At 37.8% G+C, this 18,478-nt stretch overlaps 1 protein-coding gene across 9 annotated transcripts in view; it reads right to left on the minus strand.

Moving 5' to 3' along the window:
• The window catches only part of LOC127644521 (neogenin-like), a 201,197-nt gene that overhangs the window by 101,715 nt on the left and 81,004 nt on the right, over positions 1 to 18,478 (minus strand). For all 9 annotated transcript variants that reach the window (XM_052127786.1, XM_052127777.1, XM_052127760.1 and 6 more), the window contains exon 2: positions 10,845 to 11,162. In XM_052127786.1, coding sequence (XP_051983746.1) covers positions 10,845 to 11,162 — 318 coding nt within the window. The remainder of the gene's footprint in view (positions 1 to 10,844; positions 11,163 to 18,478) is intronic.

Consider the following 18,478-nt stretch of genomic DNA (forward strand, 5'->3'; position numbering starts at 1 on the left):
TTACAACAAAATGCAAAAGACAGTAAACAAATCATAGATATTAATGATTTCTCACTGGAGCAGTTTTTTTAGAGCTTGTAATGGATATGCCTTTCTTATTTTTTAAAGTATCTCTGCTGTGTGTGATGCTCTCATGGTTTTTACTGGTTGCCAGTATTTCACAATGACCTCTGATATTGACAACAGAACTATTCATAACTGTTTTCAATAAAACAGTTAATGCAATTCTAGTGTGACAAAGGTCACTTAAAAAAAATAACTCTTTCATTCTTTCTTGTCTGTTGGTTAAAGGAAAAGCAATTGGTATCAGAATTGGCCCATTTGCTTGTAAAAATAAAATCGGCAATCGAAATCGGCCATGAAAAATCATGATTATATATATATATATATATATAGTTGGGATGGTGTTCCTCGGCTTGCAAGCCTCACTCTTTTTCCTCCTTTATTATGGCCAAACAGTAACATTTTTGTTTCATTAGACTAGAGGAAATTTCTCCAAAATATCTTTGTCCCCATGTGCACTTGCAAACTGTAGTCTGGCTTTTATTATGGCAATTTTGGAGCAGTTGCTTCTTCCTTGCTGAGCGGCCTTTCAGGTTATGTCGATATAGGACTCGTTTTACTGTAGATCTAGATACTTGTCTACCTGTTTCCTCCAGCATCTTCACAAGGTCCTTTGCTGTTGCTCTGGGATTCTTCCATAATTCTTTTTGCCTAAAGGCAATTAGCCAAAATCTTTCTGTAAACAATTGTTGGAAAACTTACTTGTGTTATGCACAAAATAGATGTCCTAAAAGACTTACCAAAACTATAGTTTGCTAATATGAAGTCTCCGGATTGGTTAAAAATGTAGTTTTAATGACTTAACCCAAGCGTGTGTAAACTTCTGACTTCAAAAGTATATATAAAGAATACCTGAAATGGAAAGCTACGAATTTTGCAGGCTGATGGCAATATAAATCTCTACCCACTCTATTTGGACTGTCACTACTTATCAATGTTCTCAACAAAGGTGCCAATCCCTTTGAAAATCAAAATGAAATCAGTTCAAAGTTCTGTCAATTGAGTGAAGGACAGTCATGCATGATGTGGCTTGCGTTCGTCTCAATCAGAGTTGTTCTAAAGACCAGATTTCCCCCGGGGCCGTAGCTTGAGTGTAGCGATCAGGATTTGTAAGTGCCAATTTTTAGATGAGAGGCTGTTGGCGCAATGACTCTCCAGCGAAGAGTTGAAAGAGCCAAATGGTCCTGCTCCGGCAAAGACGTGCCTTCTCTTTAAACATCCAATCTCACTCTCCACAGCACCACATGATGAATCTCAATGTGTTGTGGGAGTTCAAACGATGAACCGAGTGCATTTATGCTTTCTTTGTTATGCATATTCCCTTGGATTGTTTCCACAAACTGGTTTCAAGCTTTGGAGGAAGGTGTTAAGGGATGAAGAGTGATAAATGGATCCCAAGGGTAAAGGTGTTTAAGAGAGGAAAGTGCGTTAAAGTTTAACATGCAAATCCTAGATGCAGGATGTTGATTCTCAAAGGAATTTCTTTGTTTACTAAGGTGGAAAGCATGAATAATGTGGAGGGGGAAATATTCTAATTACAAATCCCATGCACATGAAAGACCAAGCAAAGTTGTACTTACTAGTGGGAAACTGGAAAACAGAATTCTAGATGATGCCCAAGTTGTGAGGTTGAAAGGGACGTGTCCACATGAATAATAGCGGAAAGAAACTGCAGTAAATGGAGTGAATGGGTTTGCGAAATTATTTCAATTATGTATTTCTATAATATCAATTTGTTGCATGGGCTATTGAAATAAGGGTCCAAAGTGATATACTTTTAAAACTATAATTTAAAACACCAAAGTCAGGTTAAAAAAACTGTAATCTTTGTGTCCGTGTTGATTTCATAAATGTTTGAGAAACATTCATAACACTTTCTGGTGTTCCCATAAAATAAAAAGGTATTAACATACTTTCCTAGCATCTTGAATACACAACCTAATCATAAAAAGGTAAAACAAATATAAAAAAGAGAAACAAAGATGTTTTCTTAAGGTTACTCCATTTGACCTGAACAAAATATGCCTCCTCGTAAAAATGTCTAAACATCTGACATTTTTAAAAAACTAAACACACATGTCAGTCTTGAGTCTAAATGGGCTTGTTTTTGTTTCGTTTTTGATCATATTGGTTTCAATGCTTATTTTTTCAGAAATATTAAAATAAAAGGTTATTCTAAACTACGTTTGCAAACATTTTTCTTTTCAAGAATTTCAGCTTTAAATAAGACTTTTATTTGACTCGAGATGGTAACACTACTTACAAGATAGTTTTACTTACATTTTTGACTATTAATCAATGAATAAATCATAACTGTTGTGTACAAGTTATGTGGGTGTATTCACATGTGCTTATCCAACAGTACCACTGAAAAAAAGAAAAGGCTTTTGCCGTCATTCGTAGTTTAACCTATTTGTTTTGGTTTGGCTTCTTTGTATTCTTCATTCGGCTTTAATGCCTGACAAGTCTTAATGAGCGCATTTACATCCACAGCAATATACTGACAAGCACCCAAAATCTGCTTATTCAAACAACCCACAACGTAAAATACCCACATTTGATGAGATTAAAAAATCTCATAATAATCTGTGGATTATTCACTGCTTTTGATGTCAAATGTAGCAAAAAAAACTATTGGGTCTTTTAATTGAAAGGCGGGACTTCCTCTCCTACAGTCGCCCAAAGCTGCGTTCCAATTCAAAACAGACAGCCCTGAGAGCTCAAAGCCAATGCCAGTCCACACTAGGTCACTAGAAAACTGAGCTCTGGCCAACATTTACCATGGAACTTTCTGAGTTCCCTTCCAGATTGTGGATATTTTGTGAATATTACTCTCCGAGAGATGCCTGCTGCTTTGTTCCAAATCAGTGTGTTGCCTACCTACACAGCATCTTTTTACATTCCCACAATCGTCCCAAACCTGTATGGTTCACCCCTCTTCGGTGGAACACAAAAGCAGATGTTAGGATGAGGCCTTAAGAGGCAGCTGCCTTTGTAGCCAGTAGACAGCAAGGCAGCTCACTAGGTTTGGAACAGACTTGTGTCGCCAACTTCGAGTAAATTTTATTCATAACATGCCTTAGTTTTTGTCCATGTTTTATGAAAATACCCTCCAAATGACACAAATACACAAGCACACACATGTAATACCAATACAGATTACAGATGTCAATGGAATAGTAGGAGCATGCTCTCAGTATGGCACAATACATTATAACAACACTTAACATTTCAGGCTCAAATGAGCATACAATGAATTTCAGACAGCATTCATTGTTGGAAATATTAGGCTGCAAATCATTTCAGACGATTCAAACTGAAAGCTGAGAGCAGAACAACAGTCAGAGGGAAATGCATGTCAAGAGCCGTGGAACAGAGGTTAGCGCATTTGATCTGTGCTGCTCGTATGGGCGATGTCTCATTTACGTCATTTATGTTTTTAATTTTCCTAAGGAATTTTAAAGGGATAGTTCACTGTCGTTTACTCACCCTCATGCCATCCCAGATGTGAATTTAACTTCCACATTCTGGTGCGAGAGTGACTTTCACATTCAGCCACCTACTGGTTGGGGCTGGTCAAAGGTGTAGATTGATTGTAAAAAAGGACTTAAATAATGATCTGTTCCTTCTTTCTCACCCACATCAATCATAATGCTTCAGAAGACATGGATTTAATCACTGGTGTCATATGGATTACTTTTATTCTGCCTTTATGTCATTTTTGGACCTTCTGAGTTCTGGTACCCATTCACTTGTATTGTAAGGACCTACAGAGCTGAAATATTTTTCTAAAAATCTTAATTTGTGTTCTGCAGAAAAAAAGAAAGTCATACACATCTGAAATGAGGGTGAGTAAACAATGATTTAATTTTTTCACCCGAGCCTTACTCGCTGCCCTGCCATCTCACACAAATACAAATAGCCTCATCATGCCAAGGCCATGGCTAATCCTTCTTCATACATGATGGCCACTGCCTCAGTGGCACAATGAGATAGTAAAGAGGCTTTGTTTCTATGTGTGGTGCCTTTTCAAGAGTGGAGAAGCACAGATGTCACTTATCAATGGCAGATTAATTATTTATTTCGGTGTCAATGTTGCCCCTAAAAGCTGCATCTTCACTACTTAATAATGAAATCAATACAAAAGTTCATAATATTTGGGTCAATGATGTGATGCTCATTTCTTTTTGGTCCATGTGTATAATGTGTTATTCAAAAAAACATTAAATTAATACAAAACAATAACTTGAAAACACTTTTAAAGTCATGTTTAGATTTTTTCTGGGGCTTAATGTTTTTTTTTTTTTAAATATTAGTAAATAACATTAAAATCTGATAATCATTTTGGCAGAAGTTGTTTGGAATAATCCATTTTTTATTTTTTTTTTTTTAACAAGGCATTGAAACAATTTTGCTGAAAATATTACAATTTTAAAAACTTTTCCTAGCCCACCAAATTGAAGTACGATGGTATAACCATCACGTGGGTAACCATTTTGTTGTCATGTATCAAAAATAAATAAAAAACATAAAACAGAGAAAACCCCTTCATACCCTCATTACTGTAATTGAAATTTTTTTTTTTAAATAATAATCATATATTTTGAGATTTTTATGAAAAGGCACATTTTGTTCAGGTCAAATGGAGAAACTCTTAAAATTTCTTGATATCCATGACTCGAAAATCCTTGATATTTGTGAAAAATAAATATTTTTCCTCAAAAAAGTTTTTGAAATGAATCCAAGTCGTGTACACTCACTTGTGTTCAAGGTGCAAGAAAAGTATTTTAAAATCTTTTACTCAAAAGGTGCAGTATGTAAGATTCAGAAACCCTTGTTATTAATGACACCTGTGGCCATTAAGTGAACTGCAGCAGCTACCTGTTGCTCATGCTCACGCACGTGCACACACTCCATAGGGACACAAAAACAATGACACAACGTACAGCTGACAGATGAGGTAGATTGATTAAAATTACACTTATGATTGTTTTACTACAAACTTCGAGACTAAACTAAAACTACTTATCAGCTAACATAACATACAGATACACACATACAGCTACATATTACCGACCTATTCCAGACAGTTTACTGTTGCACTGCACTGTTATGTTGCACTGTTGTACGTTTTGTATGTCATATGTTGTACTATGATCAAGAAAACAGCATATTTGCTTCAATGTATCCTGTATACCTGACTGTTAGTATAGCAAGGTAGCTTGCAATTCATCAGCGTTAGCAGGCAAGATCAAGTGAAATCAAATTACACAGATCAATCCTTATGGCACTATATTTCACATGCTTTGAAGTTATGTAAGTTTACCTCTCCAATAAGAAGAACGCAAATTCAGGGTCGGTTTTGATCCCCAAAACCGAACGAAGGTCCCTCCAGGAATCAAATGCCCTGCCGAAGTTCACTCTAGTATTCGCTCGACTACGATCACGTTCCCCCTTAGCCAGACGGGATTCAGTAGATAAATGTGTTTTATTGTTTGTTGTATTTGGCTTACTTTGAGTTTGTGTTGAGTCGGTGTTGTGTTGGGAACCGGACGTTTGCTGGATTACATCTCTAAGATAACGTTACCTAGTGTTGCTGTTTGTTGTCGCTGTTGAATAGCAGAAGAGAAGCTGCTGTCTGAGGCAAGACTCTCAGTAAAATACTCCAATAATGTGATTTATAGAATATATATATATAAATATATATACAAAAGATTACTTGTAATGGCGTTAGATAATCAGGATACAAAAATTAGGTAACTGTAATCTGTTAGTTACATAAAAAACATTGTAATCAGATTGCAATAACATTTTAAAAAATTGGGATTACTGTCAAGATTACAAGTATTACTTTCTGACAAAAGATATAGTGAAGTTTCCTGACATAAAGTGATACAGACAGCTGTTTTTAGAGTGAGAGATGGTTTAGATGCGTGTTCTCTTTGGGTTCTCTCTCATGACTCAGGAGCGCCTCCTACTTTTACATCCGCAAAGAACACCTGTCTCACTTCAGCACTCTGCTCTCAAGGAAAACAGCTGCTTCATCGCGATGGCACGGATGAACATACATTATTTTCTTGGAAATTTTGACATTACTCGCTCTTTAAAAGAGAAAATTTAAACAACATTAAAAGTTCAGTGAAATGTATGCCTTCCAAGAAGCTCTTACTCAAACCTTTTCTTTTTGTTTTTCTGTTTCAAAAGTGTCCTTTTTTTTGCAATTCCTCCCATAAGACCTCCTGAGTCTTCTCTTTACTGTTGTACTGAAACTGGTGTTGAGCGGGTTGAATTCAATGAAGCTGTCAGCGGAGGACATGTGAGGCGTCTATTTCTCAAACTAGAGACTCTGATGTACTTATCCTCTTGTTTTGTTGCACTTCTGGTCTTCCACATCTCTTTCTGTCCTTGTTAGATCCAGTTGTGCTTTGTCTTTGAAGACTGTAGTGGACACCTGTGTATGAAATCTTTCAATACAATTTAAAGCATTGTATAGCCTTAATTTCTGCGGACCTAACTGGCCCAATTTGTGACCGACCCAGAGGGAATACTCCCAATCTTCCCAATTAGCCACTCCGGCACTGTTTGGCGGGAGCAAGACTAGCGGTCAATGCTATCATTGAAATCCCCTGGTTTGCATGGTTGCAAATGTAAACTGTACTGTATTAGCCAGGACGTCCTGTATGTTGTTCCATTCCATAATTAAGCTGTAAAAATGATCCCTCCTCCAGGTGAACAGAACTTAAACCTTAATCGTTTGCAATCGTAAACAATGCAAAATCAACTGAAAAAATACCCCTGGAAAACCAATGACTTTCTCTCCTTTTTCATCTCTCATGATTTGCATTCCTGATCATTATTAACAAATCCAGATTGTACACATAAATACCAAATTAATTGAAAATGTGTTTTAAAGGTGCTATATGTAATATTCTGACTGCACTAAATCATAAAATGACCATAATATGTCATTAGAGAATTAGGAAACATGCTAAGTTGAAATACTGGCTTCCCCGATAACAACACTACAGCTAGTATATTCTACTTTTGAAGTTTCAATTCCGGGCCGGAATTTCTGTTTCTGTTTTGGCCTGTGTGATCCCGCCCACTGCCCACTCACCAATAGTATTTCGACACCACCGGGTTGCCAGATTTGAACAAGTTTGCAGGCAAACAACACTGCGTCCTGCAGCCGTGGAAGCCAGCAAACTAACTGGATCAGAGATTACAGATTCCACCTGACCTAAAAAGCCTCACCAAAAACCACCATGACCAGAGGCGTAGCAAAACAAGGATAAATGTTGGAGATGCCTTTGGAAGATCGAGACCGCTTAACGCCCAGAAATACTTTAAAATGGATGCTGAGTTGGCTAATTTGCATGTCAACATTCTGGCAACCCGCATGAGCTTCAAGTCTGGGGTGGGGCAGACAACTCTCCAATATTTTGAATTTGGACAGCAGTACCCATTTCAAACGCTTGTTGTCAATCTTGCATATATCACCTTTAAGTTCTAAGGACAGAAAGTTCAATGAAGAATTTATCTGATTTGATCAATTATTGTTGAGAACAGTTCAAATCTCTGGGTGAGGGAGACATTCTGGTAAATGTAACATGTTCAACAATTATAGTAATTAGGAATACGTCATTAAGAAGACAGACTAAAAGTTTAAACCTGTTTTGTTCTATTATTCGAAACTAGATTTTGTTTTCTTTTTGGAATCAAAACTTTTTTTCCCCTTTATAATCCTCTTTAAACAGAAACATAAACATAGAAATCAGCCATAAACTGTTAGCTGGTGATGTTTGACTTTGTATCTTGAGCAAGCAGAGGAAGGACGCTCTCTAGCATTTAATTATGACAATAATAATGATGATGATGATAACGTGTGATCTGCCTATTGAATACAGTCTGAAGTTAATGAATTGTGCAAATTACAATTGTCTGTACACACTAACTGCAACACATGGTAGAATTACACTTTGCAGTGTTTTTGAATCTGAGGTTTATCCTGTCCGATTTAGTTTCATGTTATCCAAGACATAATTCAGTGCATCTGTTCTGATTATATTTGCTTTACGAGAAATTATCTTTTTCTGTAGCAGACAGAGAACATGATTTCTTTAAAAAAAAAAAATCAACATTAGTAGCTCATTTTCTGTTTTCTTGGTAGGGTGCAGTGTACATGTTTCTTTTCCTTAAATATAATAACATCTAAAACAGTCCTGATAATATTACTCAAACGTGTTCGGTTTCATTCAAGGCATAATTTAACGTTTTAGAGATCACGTTAACATTATCTTGAATTTATTTACATATGCACATTTTGAGAAAATCTAAAAGTTATGAAAAGTAATCTGATTACATTACTTTCATATTGCTGTAATTGGATTATGTTACCAATTACATTACTTGTTATGTAATCAGTAACTGATTACATTAAAAAGTATATATATATATAAATATTCGTTCTATTGTATGTGCATTTAGGGACAAAAATGGGAAGAAAATGACAGAGGGTGGAACAGTTTTCCTCCAGCCATCATGAAAATTGGGGTTGCATTTGTTGGCATGCTGCTATAATTCTTGTCATTACATGGCACAGGTTGCGGAGGTGGCAGCACTTTTTCCAGCACAATGGCATTGTAATGGTCCACAGCATATATGCAACAATTAACCTTTTTATTTCAAGCCTGTCAGCCACAGTAGACAGATCACGGTCTCAGGGAGAATAAAATTCAGGGGAGAGCAAATGGAGAAAGGCGACTTTCATTCTGATGTTTTCAATGGAAAACAGTGCAAACCTCCTCACATGCTATTTGTGCTAAATAAGATAAATAAATCTGCTCTTTATTTTTTTTTAAATGCACAATGTAGGACAGTTAAAAAAAAGCAGCAATCATATTCCAGGTTAAATAAGTTTATGGATATAAATGTAAAATATAAGCTCTATGGACAGCATCTGTGCCATGCTGTCGATTACCACAGAAAATAAGATGAGAATGTGTGTCACGTTGGACTCTTAAAGTGTCAGTACCATTTTAGCACTTGTTATAACTTTATATGTTATAAAACTTGACAATTTCAAATGGTTTTATATATAATAATTTGATATATATATACAATTTCATGATTATTTAAAAATAACATACTTTTTCAAGACAGGTTCTGTTCAGTTCTGTTGCTTGTTCTGCACCTGATCAGAGTTTGAGACGATATTATGGTGAGGGAATGATGAGAATTATAATGTTTGGTTTAAAAACTAGCCACATTAACTACCATTACAAGTGCCTCAAGGTAACTTTGATTTTTCCTTCAAATAATTTTTGTGGTAATCAACATTAAGCCAAAAATTCTGTCGATTGAGCTTAACTTGTTTTTTTAGATTAACATTTTTATTGGTTGATTCTCAAACATAACACAGAACAAAGCAAAATCTACATAGAATCAACCATTATCCCCCTCCCAGCCCCTAGCCCAACAAACTTTCCCATGGTCCAAGCCTGAGTAAACACATATAAACACGAAGAGAGAGAGAGAGAGAGAGAGAGAGAGAGAGAGAAAGGGGTTCTCTCCACATGGCCCTCACCGAGAGCCTTCCAGAAAGGTCATGTTTTTATATTTGTAACGCTAACTAAATCTCTCAAATTTGCTGAAAATAAAATGCCTAAACACCTAATGCCTTGCTTGGGTCATTGAAAGTCGCCAGGTTGGAAAGCTGTGGTAGGGCAATATGCCGTCATATGCAGTAGAGCGATGCAATTTATGTGGATGGCACAATGTAGCTCGGATAACTTTGTCTTGGATGAATTTGATAAGAAATGTTTGAAATCACATGGCCAATTGATTTCAGACTTTGGTAGCTTGTTTGGCCTTTGTTGAGATCTCTTATAAAATTATACAGAAGATAGCGTGTGAGATTGCTGTTTTTTTTTTTTTTTAAAAAGAAAATTGAGGAGCAAGAGATTTGCAAAGGTCTCTGTTTGCTCTCCATTCGCTCTCCATGCTCTCATAAGTGTTTAGGAGAAACAACTGAGATTTGAAAGATATCTCAAAAGTGATGGTCTTTACACAGGAAGGAAAAAAAAACAGCAGAGGGAGATCAATTGTAACACCATTCAATGTGAACAGACATGGTGTTTCGCATCAGAAAACCAAAAATATCTCCTTAAAAAAACTATGAAAAATGTTCTGCACGCTTGTTCACTAAAAACTGATTTCCACAAAGGTAAAAACACTATGAGCTACTTGAAATAAGCACTTGTCTATGACTTCTTAAGCAAAACTTCAGAGTGATTTCTCTGAAGTAATACAGTCGACTCTAGAAAGTTTGATGTAGCTTAATTGCATTCCTTTTCTCCAGCAGGAGCAAATTGAATGTCAGGGTAAGACTCAAATCAAACTCCTCATAATCTCTGCTGCTTGCCTCCTGCAAATGAAACAAGGTCACTTTCATTTCAACTCAAAGGGCCCAATATAGCAGCCATTGTGCTGCCAAACACACCTGCTCTCACAACATTTACAGCAAGGGTGCTGCATCAGAGAGGACGCCCTGTCAGCTTTTTTGAACTCAACTGCAGCCAATAACACAGAAGGACAGATAAAGGACAGACAAACAGACCTCTCTCCCTTTTAATCCATCCTCAAACTACATGCTAATGCACATGCTTGCATTTTGAGCATGCATGATGAAGGTTAAAAAGAGAAACGCATAATCCAAAGACCCCAAAAAAGTATTTGAACACTTTTATACTTGCGAATCAAGCCATATGTGAGTGTCTTACCTGCTACACTGAGTCTAGCGGTATGGCTGATGATTGTGCCCAGGTTGTCTATAGTGGCCACGCACTGGTAAACCCCTTCATCTGGTTTATTGTGTTTAGAGTGCACTACTGAGCTGATGAGGAGCGATCCGTCTGCCAGGACCTGTCTGCGATCATCTGACACCAGGTTGAGGAAAGAGCCATCCTTCTTCCACTCGATCTTGGCAGGGGTCTCGCTGTGGACCGAGCAGTTGAGCAGTGCTGGAGCACCCCGCACCGCTAGTGTGTCTGACGGCTCTACGGAGAACCATAATGGGCTGAAACTCCTCACTGATGAGCCTACGAAAGAGGACAATGTTAAGAGTGATGTTATGCAGTGACAAAAATGACTGAGTTCACCTTTAAATTCAGTACTGGATCCATATCACACTGAAATTACACTGAACTCTAGGTTGAGGAGGTTTGGGATTTAATAAGAGGAGGTATTTGGGTCATTGCTTCACAAAATTAAAATGAAATCCATGTGGATGAGCATGGCCTGGCCTGTAGGCTTACATTTCAAATTTTTAATATATTTCAACTTTAATTTATCCCAATATTCCTTTGATCCTTTCATATGAGAGCCAAACACATTCATTGAAATGTCAAAACTTTATTACCAATGCTCGAAATAATCGTCGGGGTACTAAGGAGGATAACAATGAACAAATGCATTATAAATCATGTTAATTATGAAAGTAAAATTACAAGCAGAGCCCCTGGCCATCAAGGCACATTTGAATATGTTTGTAATATTGGCACACTCAAAGGAAATTGAGATTTAAACAGATAAGTCTTGAGCAAAAAGTCAAACTAAGTGCAATTACTTTGCCCTGAGAGTCATTGTTTAAATAAATATCTGTACTTCTAGGATGGGATAAGAATATTGAGCTTGTTTTTAAAAGCTTTTTTAAAATACTGCACCAAATGATGAGTTGAATGCTAAATATAGCTGAAAGCAACCAAGCCAGGCACCCTGGGTTTATGGCAAAGCTACAAAGAGCTGGCCAGATCAGGGCCAGCACAAGACTCGAAAGTCACCATTTGAACTCAGCGGTCAATGCCTAGGATTATACTGCTAATGTAGGTCACTCTTGGGCCTAAAACTCTACTCAAACACATGCACGCAAAAACTTCTCTACACAAGCTCAATTTCAGGGTGCCTATATGCTACATTTACTACTATACCACATTATTACTATTTATGAACACTGCAAATCCATTGATAAAATTGTGGATGTATACAAGAAAGACATCGATAAAACAATAGTTCCTGAAGGCTGAAACATACTCTACATGCAACCACAACACATGCAAGCTCAATTTCATGCATTGTTGCATTCCAAAATGTGTCAGACCGCAATTCGTAGCACAACGCAAGTATGCAATGCATTCTGAATGCTGCCACAAGAGGCGCGCGCGTATGTGAAGTGTCCTCTTTTACTGCGAGTTTTCGCTTTCAAATCAACTACTGTCATGGCAGTGCAACAGTTTGAAGAGCAAATTGCTAAGCAAGTAATTAAAGTCAATATATTTATAGTAACATACCGGAGTAATAACACATCCAGTTTAATAGCACAAACGTTTGAAGATAATTGTATTCCCCCCTTGAGTAACAAGATTTGTTACCATCACAGTAAGAATGCACGTTATGTATGTTCAACTAGACATGCACTGGCAATGCATTTGCAAAGCGCTCGCATTAGCGTATGCATACTTGCGTAAAGTATGCTTCAGGCCATATGCTCTGTCACTGCAACCAAAGGTTGAGAAAGTTTTTATTATCACTGCGACGCACTCTGACATAGAAATATATTGACCAATTGTAGTTGCGCTTTTGGAAAACCAATTTATAGTATCCCCGCTTGATTTCAAACTGACTCTTTCCACAGTTTTAAAATGCATCTTACGCATTCCAATCCATCAAACGTCAGAGCTTTCAATGCGTAGGCACCCTAAACTCCTTGCCATACGCAATGCAAGTACACTTTGCAAGACTGGCGCAATAGTGGGTGTCACAGGCTAACCTGATGAAGTTACAAATCAACATTTGACACACAAAGAACAAAAAACAAAGATCCCCCATTTAGCCTTAACAGACTGTAGGGGCAAGTGCTGTTAGCGAGCACCTATGAAGGCCAGAACGGTACACAAGGGGGTGGGTGGCCAGCACCACGCCCGACCGCCTTTGTCTCCCCAGTGGCGATGTTTACACACCGCACAAGGTACTCATTTTAGGCTGAGTCTACCTAGGGGAGGTCCGGGACCGGTTCAGATAATCCTCACTGGTGTTGGCCATGAGCGGGAATCGAACTCGGGTTGCCAGATTTGTAGCGCAGCGCGCTAACCGCTACATTACCGCTCCCCCTTAACACACACACACACACACACACACACACACACACACACACACACACACACACACACACACACACACACACACACACACACACACACACACACACACACACACACACACACACACACACACACACACACACACACACACACACACACACACACACACACACACAGTTTTTAAATCAGAAAGGTGTTATGTGATTGTTTGTGGTGTTTAAGTATCTGTCATTGTGTTAATTGGATTTGTGTTCCTGGTTTTCTTTACAATCAAAATACATATTCAGATTAGGCCACAACACTTCATCAAGTGTCAATTACCGTTATTTCATGAACCAATTCCACCAAATCATCATGTCTGCTGCTCATTTTCTGGTTCACATGCTGCATCACCAAACAGTTCTCCTGGTTTGATCCAGTTTTAAAGCATTGTTTACACCTATCAAATTGGGCTAAACCATTAATGATTATTGTCAGAGGGGGAACTTTTATAACAGCAGGTTTTGCCTTTGTTTTGCTGTTTATTTCTCATCTGTTATCAAGTGTTGTGTGGACTAGTTGCATATTGGGTGGCCTGATATTCAAGGCCACATTCTGTATGTTTAAACATGTTATTATTATATTTTTTACCCCCACATTGGTTTATTCCAAGGGAGGAGCTAGACTGTAAAAAGGTTACTGATACAACTCAGGGCTCTTTTTTTATTTTATTTTTTCATTTTGATAAGAGGTGAATGGAACGGTGTTGTGGACGTGGGCCATTTGTTGGTTTAGCCATTTTTGCACATTGTTGCAATTTTCTTTTGTGTAGTTGTTATTTATACTTATGTATATATTTTCACTGTAAATACTTTTGCACTGTAATAAACACTTCTTGGGATCCACCATTTTTTTACCAGCACATCATTTTTAGTCTGACCGTCAGGCCAATTAACAGTGAGGTAACTCCATCACCCCCTTGAGTACAGAGGTTTGTTACCACCACAGTAATGCAAGAATGCACAACTGTACCCACCTCTTAGAAAGGATCATTGGTCAAAGGAAGTCTACATCAGAGTGTGTGACTTTTGGTCGCATTGCGGGAATGTAGCTTTCGTTAAACTTTTCGTTAATGTTCTTCGTCCTCAACATTCTTGCAAATCATTCAAGACAGCATTGAACTCAATGGATCTGTAGCATTTTCTGACTATGACCCGGGATTGCATACTTGCAAATGATTCATTCAAATCATTCAGTTTGCATACTTGCATTGAGTTTTCAACAAAGCCATGCACCATCCCACATGCTCTTAAAGTCTCTAGTAATGAGTTTGGGAGGGCCGTTCAGATAGGAAGTTTCACGGTGCTGTGGGTAGTAATTGTGGTCAACCCTGTGTCCACTTAAAGAGGTCTCCTGGAACTAAGCACTTATAAGCACTTATTCATGCTTCTACAAAACCGTGCAGAGAGTTATACACAGCTGCTTTCATTGCCTCTGCCATGCTCTGCAAAATTAATTGCACTCTCTAGCAAACATTAGGCTATCCTCGAATAGTTTCCTTAAGACTGATGCAAATCAATCGTGGTTGCAGAATAAACGTCTGGACTGGATTAGCGCATGTAAGATTAGTTCATGCACGTTCTGTTCACAAACATTTCATAGTCCATAAGAAAGAGTTGTACAGTTTTATCGAAGACTTTCAACATACTGGAATGTTTAAAAAAAAATATTTGCTATCAAACACAAATAATAAGAAGTGTCAAAAATGACTACGGTACTACCAATGTTTTCTGGACTTGTTCCGTGTTGCTATCATGGCATTCCTTGCTGAATATGATAGGAGTTGCACTGACAAGTCGATTCATTCTACAACTAGTAAAAGCTTTAGGCCTGTTTTGACTAGTCATGGATCACATGGCTTTTGTTGTGTTTGTTCAGTTGTGTTGAAGACAGTAGGAGGAAAATTCCTCAGTTTACAAACTACATCCAGTCATATGAAAAGAAAAGAAGTGAAATGTCAACAATATAAAAATAAAGTGAAACTGGACCACTCTCCGTCCACAAAACATAATGCATGGATATCATTTAGAGTGTTCACATGCAAGGCTAAATACATAAATGTAAACATTGACTGCATTTACATATGCAAATAACTACCAAAAATCAGCTTATTTAAAAAAATCCTACAAATTTTGACGTCAAACGTTAACAGATGCATAGCACTCATGCACATTGGATAAGTCAGTAAAGGTGTTTATATGCAACGCAAAATTGGGGTAATGGGCAAAAATCTACATGTGCTGATCAGATTATGCTTATACCGTTTATTAAGGAAAACTGCTTTAAATGACCACACATGTTGTCGGCTTATTAAGCATAATCAATAAAAGTCTGTGCATGTAAATGCACTTATTGACTCACAGACTAAATTAATATTTTTTCTGTATATAATGTTTTTTGTAATAATTCAGTATACTGGCTGGTATATTTATCAAAGTATCCTGGCATGACATTCAGATGCCATTAATGTACCATGGTACCTCCTAGTGGTGTAACAATACGAATTTATCACGGTTCGATTTGCATCACGGTTTTAGGGTCACGGTTTGGTATTTGTTCCGGAAAAAAAATACAAATATATATATATATATATATATATATATAACTGCTAATCCAAAGAATAGTCTATATGGTAAACATTTTAACAGGTTTGCCCTGAATAAAAATCATTGTTTTCCAACAGTGACCATAGTTTAACCATAGTGTTTGTAGTAAAATCATAGTAACCACAAAATCAACATGGTTACACTATATAGTAAAACCATAGTTACTTCAGGGTCCTGAGAAAAAAAAAAAACTATTTTCTCTAATTACTAAACCATTAACGTTTTAACTTAATACCTGCACTATTACGCTACATGCATCAACATAAAGTGCATTTCAAACTCAACTCAACATATATATATATACATATATTCACAATTCAGAAGCTGTGCATCTGAACCTTGCTATTAAAATGGATACGAGAAGGGATGTTATGATGTTACAGCTCAAGTATTTGAATCTTACGTGGAAATCCCACATGAACACCCTAAGCGCTTAAGTTATTGTTTCATGTCTGTCCGAATTAGCACTGAGTGCCTGCTTAAAAACAGAAGGGAGTGTGTGCAAATTCAGCTCACCTGCATCTCTGTGTGCGCCGCGTGATATATTTCCCTGGGTGATGTCGGCGAAAATGATTAAATATTGATATATTACTATAATGACATTTTAATGCCATTAATCAAAGAGCATTTGATGCTTTGTTTTCTTCACTAAACCTTGTGCAACAGAGGTGAATTTGAGGTGAACCGCAATGTCAATGCTTACCGAACCATGGGTGGCAAACCGAACGGTCCGTTTTTTTTACCGAGAACCGTTACATTCCTAGTATCTCCACAGTATGCAGATGTGAGGATTTCTCAGAGAAGTGATGAAGGAGATCTCTGAGTGTTTTCCACAGATGGAGAGGTCTGTATGCCATTGGTGAAAAGGGAATACCATCTTCCAGCAAAACATCAGTAGAACTGCATGCCTCATCATTTACATCTTAGCAGCAGTATGCCTCTTGCTAAGAGGAGGTATGCAACAGTGCTCCATCAGTTCCCACTTCAACATCAGCCAACGAACAACCATCTGCTGCTGCTGCTCAGACCTCACATCTAAGAGTCCCACTGCAAAGACTAACATCGCACTCATATTCACCTCCTTTTCAGCAGTTTTCATAAGGCAGTAACCACTTTAAGCTACTATGCATCTATTAACCATGTCAGGGACAAACCAAGTGCCTACATGGAAAAAAGCAAGAGCAAAAGGAGCCTCAGGCATCTTAAATTCAATTTAGATAGTGTATCTATTTAGAGGTGGGCTACAGAGGTTTACAGGACTCTGCATTAAATTGAGGGACACACAATATATTGATTACTATCATATATATACAGTAGTATACAGTGCATCCGGAAAGTATTCACAGCGCTTCACTTTTTCCACATTTTGTTATGTTACAGCCTTATTCCAAAATGGATTCAATTCATTATTTACCACAAAATTCGACAAACAATACCCCATAATGACAACGTGAAAGAAGTTTGTTTGAAATCTGTGCAAATTTATTAAAAATAAAAAACGAAAAAAATCACAAGTACATCAGTATTCACAGCCTTTGCTCAATACTTTGTTGAAGCACCTTTGGCACCAATTACAGCCTCAAGTCTTTTTGAGTATTATGCTACAAGCTTGGCATCCCTGTTTTTGGTTTCTTCCATTCTTCTTTGCAGGACCTCTCAAGCTCCATCAAGTTGGATGGGGAGCGTTGGTGCACAGCCATTTTCAGATCTCGGATTCAAGTCTGGGCTCTGACTGGGCCACTCAAAAACATTCACAGAGTTGTCCCATAGCCACTCCTTTGTTATCTTGGCTGTGTGCTTAGGATCGTTGTCCTGTTGGAAGATGAACCTTCGCCCCAGTCTGAGGTCCAGAGCGCTCTGGAGCAGGTTTTCATGAAGGATGTCTCTGTACATTGCTGCATTCATCTTTCCCTCGATCCTGACTCGACTCCCAATTCCTGCTGCTGCATGCTGCCACCACCATGCTTCACTCTAGGGATGGTATTGGCCAGGTGATGAGCGGTGCCTGGTTCCTCCAGACATGACGCTTGCCATTCAGGCTGAAGAGTTCAATCTTTGTTTCATCTGACCAGAGAATTTTGTTTCTCATGGTCTGAGAGTCCTTCAGGTGCCTTTTGGCAAACTCCAGGTGGGCTGTCATGTGCCTTTTACTGAGGAGTGCTTCCGTCTGGCCAATCTACCATACAGGCCTGATTGGTGGAGTATTATTCACCATTCTGATGGTTGATTTGAACATTAACTGAAGCTCCTGACCCGAATCTGTATGATTTTATGCACTGCACTGCTGCCGCACGATTGGCTTATTAGATAATCGCATGAATATGTAGGTGTACAGGTATTCCTAATAAAGTGCTCTGTGAGTGTGTGTATATATATATATATATATATTTATACCACAGGTCTGTTGAATGTTTGATTCTGACTGGTTCACGGACGTTCTAAGGTGTGCAATTATTTTTCAATTAAACGCACGGCTATGAAGTAGTTCCAGGCCTTGAGCACATAACAGTTCCATATCACTTCGTCAAATTATTTCAGTTATTTCAAAGAGCCCTACAGGCTACCACAACAATATAATCAATTAAAACAAAGACATTGGTTAAAGTAAATCTG

This window comes from Xyrauchen texanus, chromosome 1 (genome assembly GCF_025860055.1).
Source record: "Xyrauchen texanus isolate HMW12.3.18 chromosome 1, RBS_HiC_50CHRs, whole genome shotgun sequence".
Classification (NCBI taxonomy): domain Eukaryota; kingdom Metazoa; phylum Chordata; class Actinopteri; order Cypriniformes; family Catostomidae; genus Xyrauchen; species Xyrauchen texanus.